This window comes from Anopheles darlingi, chromosome 2 (assembly GCF_943734745.1).
Source record: "Anopheles darlingi chromosome 2, idAnoDarlMG_H_01, whole genome shotgun sequence".
In the NCBI taxonomy this organism is placed as follows: domain Eukaryota; kingdom Metazoa; phylum Arthropoda; class Insecta; order Diptera; family Culicidae; genus Anopheles; species Anopheles darlingi.
The window spans coordinates 10,189,272-10,196,771 of record NC_064874.1 but is presented as its reverse complement, the minus strand read 5'-3'; the positions used below and the strand labels follow the sequence as shown (position 1 = coordinate 10,196,771).

Below are 7,500 nucleotides of genomic sequence, written 5' to 3'. Positions count from 1 at the left end.
GAGTTTGTAACCTTTGCAAAGAGTCGTGAGTTCGGCAAGGAACTGTACGCGGACTGGATCGCACCGGCGTTGGATGTGGGTCTATTGGTCGAAAGCTGGCAGCACGGTGCCGGTAACCTGCCGAGTGAGTGTGTAGAGGACGGCGGCCGGCATAGTGTACTGAATGTGCGTGAGGTGCAGGTCGGTGGAAAGGCCAGCAAGGATCGATTCACGACGATGAAAGACCACTCCAAGTGGGCCGTTGATTTAACAGTGGCGGGCCGTTGGATCTGCGTCGGAGACATCAACCGGCAGGAGCATCAGAAACAACGTGGCGGGGGTAGTGTTTGCAGGATATCGAAACCGATCGCTTCACTGTACCGTGGAATGGTGCTCGATGTGCAACCGTGTCCGAAACCAGATCGCATAGAAGTAAAGCCTATTAAGCGAGTGGTTAAAGAGAGACTTACTGAATAAAGTAAATTGTAGAGCAAAAGGTGCGTGCGATTCTCGTTACAGTAGGCGCTTCTGTAGAAGTAGATTCGTTGTAGTTTAGTACAAAGTAGGCCTTTTGTAGCGGAAATCGGTGTTAGTTAGTGCATGAAGTGTTTTTTTATATCAAGCGATCCTTGTTCAACAATCAACAAACCGTCTCGTATCTCTTCTGTCTACCTTCAGGTTTGTGTTATGAATTATGCTTAACAATTGTTCAACTGTAACGTATTCACAGGAATTTTACAAATTTATTTCACATTTTCTCTCGCATTGCAAATCGTACCTTAATTGCTTTTCCCTCCGATCTTCCGTTTGATACTCTTCACCAACATGGTAGTGGCCACATCCTTCTTCTGTTTTTTCGTTTCACGCTGCTCTCCCCGTCCATTCTCGTGCTCCCTCACGTCATTTTCGGCCAGCTGCCGTTTCTTCAGCTTGTGCTCGATAATCCGCTCGATACCTTTCGTCTTCTTAAACGCAGGATTCGTCGGATCGATGTTGTACTCGGGCTTCGAGAAGATCGCCCCGAATCGACTGTCTTCGACGTCGATCTCAAAGCCATCCTCAGCCGCTGGCGCTGCGGCGCGTCCATTGCGCTGCTCCTCGATCTCGCGTTTGCTCTTTTTTAGTAAACGCCGGCGTTTCGATTTGGAAACCGACTTCAGATCGATCTCTCGCTCCTGAATGGCGCGCAGATTAAAGTGAGCCCGATTGTCGTCGCCATCGTCAAGCAGCAGCTCCAGCTCGGCCTTCCTTTGCGCTTCTTCGGCTGCCTCTCGTTCCTCTTCTTCCTTCGATTTTGCGTCACGTTCTTTCGATTTGCTCTGCTTCTTCTGCGGTTTGCCGAATTCCTTCTCATCGAATGCGCTCGCGAAGAAGGGATCGTTCAGATCGACACCATAAGGAAGATCGTCCTCCGATTCGCTGTCGACCGATCCGGATCCATTCTCTGCGTCATCATCGAGCTCACCGCGTTTGCGACGCTTCTTAAGCTCTTTGCGTCGTTTGTTTTTCTCTTTCTTTTTTTGTAAAATCTTTTCAAACGGATTCACATCATCCGGAAGATTGCTGGATCCGGTGCGATCGTTGCTCTCCTTTTGGTCCGGCTCCGTTGATTCCTCCTTATCATTTACCTTCCAGGTGAACTCCATGCCAACCTGTTCCTCCTCTTCTGCCTTCTCCTTTTCCTTCATGTCGTTCAGAAGGGCTTTGTACTTTGCGATCATGTCCTGTTTTTTGTCGCTTCCCTTCGGTTCCGTTTCCTCATCGGAATCATCATCGTCACTGTCTTCATCTTCAGATTCATCACTTTTCGGTGCTCGAATGAGCAGAATTGAACGCTTTTTCTTGCTCTTCACTTTCCCATTCGTCTGTTCTTCCTCGCCTTCACTGGAACTGGAACAGGCGACATATTTCTTGAGTTCCGTCTCGGGCATTTGTGCCCATTTACCATCCCTTAGCTTTTCGTTGAACTCTTTTCGCTCGACATCGTTCTCGTCCCACGTGAGCTCAACCTTGGCCTGGTTCAGGGCGGTCGTCGTGAAAAGGCGCGGTACGTACTTGCCCACCTCAGGCAACTCGCTGCAGCTATCCTTTGGCTCATCTTCACCGAAATCCATCTCATCCGGAATAAACCGCAGATCGAGTTTGTTGGCCGTACTCTCGTACTCAACTCCGTCACATTCCTTGTAGATCTTATCGGCCGTCTCGACCGAATCACACTCTACGACCGCGTAGTAGTACTTCAGCCTATTAAGCTGATACTCGCGCAGTCGCTCCTTTTGTTGCTCTTCGTCCTCCTCTTCTTCATCCGATCCATCACACGGTTTGGTGGTTAGCTCCTGTGGTCCACGCGCTTCTTCCTCCTGCATTCGCTCCTTGCCAAACTCGGAAGGATAAATCTGAAATAAAGATCCGGATGTAGTATAGTGGCCTCTTGCGGTATTACTGGTTCTTACCTTAACGCTCTTGATGGAACACCCGGGAGGCAGGAACGAAGAAAGCAGAACCATAATGTCCACGGCACGAATACGATCCCAGTCCATGTGGCAAACGGCTAACCGGTTAGTGGAGTCTTCGGTGTGCTCCACATCCGCATCCAACTCTCCCCACACGTGCTCGATGAACACCTCATCATCCTCTTCCTCGTCCTCCTCGTCCTCCTCATCCTCTTCTTCATCGTCCGAGTAGAGCTGGGCCTCGCCACGTGCATAGTCAACGTCGAGGTCCTTGAGTCGGTTTTTGATTTTCTCCGACAGAACCATCCGCTTTTCCTCCTCCGTCAACTGCAGGCCATCATCGCTCGAGCCGGATTCACCATCCGATTCTTCCGATTGTTCTGCGTCCTCGTTCTTGTCTCGTCCCTCCATCGCACGCTCCTCTCGCTCCCGTTCCTCTTGATCCTCCTCCTCGTCGTCGTCATCCTCATCTAGTTCGTAGAACTTCTTCAGCTCATCCGTATCCGATTTGCGCAACGGGCGACCGTACTTATCGACGGTGGCTTTCACCTGGAACCGCTCATCCTGAAACATCGACTTGAACCGGCTGTCGATTTTCACCTTCTTCTCGGATTTGGGCATCCCGCGGAACCGCGGATCGTTTACGAGATGCGCAAACCGCGAATCTTCCCATATTTTGCTCGCTTTTCCGTTGTCCTGGGAAACTCCTTTTGCTGGTGCAGCTGTTGCTGGGGTTTCCTGTTTTAAGCGTACCATCGTTCCACCACTCGCACCTTTCGATTTCTTACCGGATTCCTTCATTTTGGGACCACGGAAACTCAGAAAAAGGAAATTTCTGGCCCGGCGACCGAATCTACACACACGTTTCGTTCCACGCGCTTTTGTGACATTTCGGTCGCTTTTTCACCGGGCGGTGTTGTTGTTTTCTCTCGCTCTCTCACATTTGACAGTTCTCTCACGCGAAATCATCATGTAATACAAGAAGGGCAAACGCTTCGATTTTATTCGTTTTTCTCGATGAATTTCTAGCCCGGGATCGTTTATTTCTCGTGAAATTGCACCTGCGACAACGGTACACTCTTGCCACAATGTTGCATATCTACCGCACAACGCTTCGTACCCACCGGAGAACACTGGGCGAGCAGTTGGGGAGGGTACTACAACCGGCGGTGACCGGCATGATGCCGCTCAGCACTCTTCAATCGCCCTGGCCGATTCGACACTGCAGTGGTAAATCCGCAGGGATCTTCGTCCTGCTCCTTTCTACAGAGCCTACTAAGCACGAGTCTCACTGCACTGGTTTCCTTTTTCCATATTTCTAGCCAACAATGTTCGTACGTTTGACACGATGCTCAAGGCGCGGCGTGCCGAAGCCCGACGTAGCGTGCTGGTCCAAGTAAGCTCCGAGCGATCGTACAACGAACTGTACCGGTATTGCTCCCAGTTCGGTGAGATCACCAGTGCGCATCATTACCGGGTAGATGGGGACAGTAGCAGCGACGGTGATTGCCATTACATTCTGCTCGAGTATAAAAACCGGGAGGAGGCAGACGCGGCCATGCAATCGGGTGTATTCAGCACAGAAAGGCCCGGCGTAAGGGCCCGCTCGATATTTATGTGGTTCCGTACCGGACCTAAACCACGCCTCGTTGCCCCCACAAACGACACTGTCCGCCAGCTGGCCCTTGTCGATGGTTCGCGACCGATCGATGAGCAGGAACTGAACGCACTGCTAGCGTCAGCGGAAACGATCGATGATCAGGTGACGGTGCTTCATCGTGTCACGAAACTGAACGATCTCGGTAAACGGTTACGGTTTCTGGCCGTGCGACAGCTGGAATCATCGCTACAGGGTATGTTTCCCCAGGCGGTTGCCCATCCCTTCGGTTCCTCCGTCAACGGGTACGGCCGGATGGGGTGCGATTTGGATGTGATACTCGATCTCGATTGCCGATCGGGTGAACCACCGGATCGGAACGCACGGCTCGTATACCACACCAAAGCAACGAATCCCAACGAGCGAACCCAGGTACAGCGACAGCTAGAATCGATCGGTGACGTGCTGCAGCTCTTCCTGCCCGGCGTAAACAGCGTACGGCGCATACTGAAGGCCCGTGTCCCGATCGTAAAGTACCATCACGAGCATCTGGATCTCGAGATCGATCTGACGATGAACAATAAGGCGGGAGTGTACATGTCCGAGCTGCTGTATCTCTTCGGTGAACTGGACCACCGAGTACGGCCCCTTACGTTCGCCATACGGCGATGGGCACAGGCCGTCGGTTTGACTAACCAGGCACCGGGTTACTGGATCACAAACTTCTCGCTCACCATGCTGGTCATGTACTTTCTGCAGCAACTCCCAGCACCGATCCTGCCTTCGATCAACAAGCTGATACAGCTGAGTGCGGCCACAAAGGAGTCGAATGGCGTTGTGCCACCCCTGGCACGGCTTGGTGGCGATGGTGAGGATGCCGAGTGGGTTTGCAGCTTTCTGAAGAATCCCTCGATCTACGAGTGCTTCCGGAGCACGAATCAGTCCACGCTCGAGGAGCTACTGCACCAATTCTTTACCTTTTACGCTCAGTTCGATTTCAATCAGCGTGCGATCAGCTTGAACATCGCCGGAACGATCCTAAAGCCCGACCACTGTCCGATGTACATCGTCAATCCGCTGGAAACGGTGCTGAACGTGAGCAAAAATGTGAACCTCGAAGAGACGGAACTGTTCCGGATACAGGTGCGGAATGCCCTGTGGTTGCTCGAAACGCATGGCAAGGAAGCGGTGGTGCAAGCGGGCAGTGAACCGTCCGAGTGGGGACTGGTCAGTTTGTTCGGTCCGCGGAAACAGCTGGAACGGATTACGCCACAAATGTTCTTCACCAAGCGGATGCTCAACGTGAAGGACATCTTTGATGAGGTGCCCGCGGATGATGCTACCGGACGGCATCCGGCATCGTACCGGAATCCGGCAGTCAAAAACCAAATCGCTTCCATTCACCGTTCGACGAAGGCCGCTATCGGTAAACTGCAAGGCGGTAGTGCTGGTGGTGCTAACGGTGGCCGAAGTACGGTCGTCGAAGGCACGAATGTAAAGCTAAAAGGAGGAAACACGAAGCGTCGGTGATGATGCGTTCCATCCCGAAAGTAATGGCAATTACAAGATAGCGATAAAGTGAACCGAAATAAATTACGGAGCAAAGTTCCGTACCGGAATTATGAAACGAACTAGATTGGATATTCTTTCGCGAAAAAGTTAGACATCCGACGCAGAGATCTTGTTTATTCGATTGATTTATTTCATACAACTAATGTGTTTCGTACCGTATCTGAGTTTACCCCCATTTTTGTTTACTAATCACTAGAAAGGGGGGCCTTTGTGTGTGTATGTGTGGTGTGGTGTGAAGAAAGAGTCAATCCCCTACACGCTCACCGTATCCATCACCGGTTTGGTCTCGCTCCCCATTCACGCACAGATGGGCCGCAAAATGTATCTCCAAAATCTGACTACTTCGATGGATTTAAAACACACTGGCACACGACCACAACCTACTCGATCGGTTGCCACCGGTTTGGCGCGCCGAAGCAAAGAAAAAGCACGAAACGAAGCAACCGACCTCGCGATTGGGGTTACCAGCATGCAAGCGAACGCAATGGGGTGGTGAAGGGGACTGAATGTGGATGAGAAGGGGTTGAGATTGAGATGGAGGTGGTGGTTATTGTATAGTGGATACTCTCGCACACATCTCATGCCACTTGGAACCACTCTTCTGTGCCACCATTTGCCTGAGCTAAAGAACTTCAAAACGTAACACTTGCGGAACGTAACACACATGCATGATCGTCAACTAGCTACTGCTACTACTGCTACTGCTTCTACTTCCGTTTCCTATGTACAACTAAACCGGCTGACTAACTGTGCCCTCTCTTTCGCTTTCTCTCTGCGTCTGCGGATGTGCTTCTATAACGTACACGTATTGCTACTAACTCGCGCTATTGCCTAAACTTATTGTCTAGCCAGGGGATGAAGGGTTACCGGAAGCTGTAAGCTAATGAGCCGGGGTACTGAAGCATCGAACAACATAAACGTGGAAAAACCCCAACTCCCAACAGAGGCTCTTCTCCCACTGTGGAGGCTGTGCAAAGGATGTGAGCTAACTACCAGGTCGTTAAGCCTTTTTGCTTCTTGTGCTAAGCGCTACACATTCGAGCTTTATTATCAATCGTCGTTGCTCTTCTATTTTTTGGTGGACATTCTTTCTCGTCCCATTCGTGTGTGTTCGCATTAAAATCAATACATACAACGCGTGATTGGTAATGTTGGAAGGTGCAAACGGCTATGATGCTTCGTGATGGAGGTGATATTAGTTTAGGTTTTGTTTTTTTGTTATCGAATCGTAGATTAGTTTTTTTTGTTTTTACGAATTTCACAACAAACGGCGCACCTTTTGCTTCCTTTATACGTTGTCATTTTCCAATGAATATCGATTAAAGTGATAAAAATCCTAAAAATATCTCCAAGATGAGTGGTGAGATTGGAGTGATTCTTTATCATTTTATCAACATTCGTGTTTCGCGTTCCGTGTCCTGTTCACCGCCAATCTTTACAAAACAATATACAAGTAGAGCATTTAAATGTGTTCGAAAATTCTCGCCCCCGTTTTCTTCTTCTTCTTTCGTTTATCCATTCATATGATTTTTCTGTATATATAATCTCTAGTTAATCTCTCATTTCTTCATCCACCATCACGCGCACGCGACGGCTCAGGTGGTATCAGCGCAAAAGTAGAAGCTAAGGGAAGCGGGGGAATCGAGAATCCTGATTCGTAGACTGGGTTTATAACAGATGCTAGGATATATAATAAATAATTTTGTAGACTACAGAAGAAGAAGAAGAACAAACAGCAGAACAGATTGCTGTAGCGCCACAAGAGGAAAGGAAAAACGCAATCTCTGTTTCTCTCTCTTCATTCGATATCCTGCGTAACAACAGTGACTGAGAGCGTTCGCAAAAGTTCGAAGGGAAGACCTTTGAGGTTTGATCGTATTATGATTATGATGATGATAA

At 49.7% G+C, this 7,500-nt stretch overlaps 4 protein-coding genes across 5 annotated transcripts in view; 2 read left to right on the top strand and 2 right to left on the bottom strand.

Annotated features, from left to right (window-relative positions):
• Positions 1-626, top strand: part of LOC125949043 (deoxyribonuclease-2-alpha) — a 1,464-nt gene extending 838 nt beyond the window's left edge. Inside the window, exon 2 of the mRNA XM_049675731.1 lies at positions 1-626. This exon is cut by the window's left edge and continues 586 nt beyond it. Coding sequence (XP_049531688.1) covers positions 1-456 — 456 coding nt within the window. The 3' untranslated portion in view covers positions 457-626.
• Positions 627-720: 94 nt separating this feature from the next.
• On the bottom strand, positions 721-3,277 carry LOC125949020 (ESF1 homolog). The gene is made up of 2 exons (XM_049675698.1): positions 2,433-3,277; positions 721-2,375 (listed from the first exon to the last, which is right to left on the bottom strand). The coding sequence occupies exons 1-2, from the start codon at positions 3,231-3,233 to the stop codon at positions 759-761; spliced, it is 2,418 nt and encodes an 805-aa protein (XP_049531655.1). The 5' UTR covers positions 3,234-3,277; the 3' UTR covers positions 721-758.
• Positions 3,278-3,397: 120 nt separating this feature from the next.
• LOC125949026 (poly(A) RNA polymerase, mitochondrial) lies at positions 3,398-5,652 on the top strand. Its single transcript, XM_049675704.1, has 2 exons — positions 3,398-3,662; positions 3,755-5,652. The coding sequence occupies exons 1-2, from the start codon at positions 3,521-3,523 to the stop codon at positions 5,557-5,559; spliced, it is 1,947 nt and encodes a 648-aa protein (XP_049531661.1). The 5' UTR covers positions 3,398-3,520; the 3' UTR covers positions 5,560-5,652.
• A 1,126-nt stretch (positions 5,653-6,778) lies between these two features.
• LOC125949004 (disheveled-associated activator of morphogenesis 1) overlaps positions 6,779-7,500 on the bottom strand; it is a 51,837-nt gene continuing 51,115 nt past the window's right edge. For both annotated transcript variants that reach the window (XM_049675661.1, XM_049675662.1), the window contains one exon: positions 6,779-7,500. This exon is cut by the window's right edge and continues 983 nt beyond it. The gene's annotated coding sequence lies outside the window, so the exon portion shown is untranslated.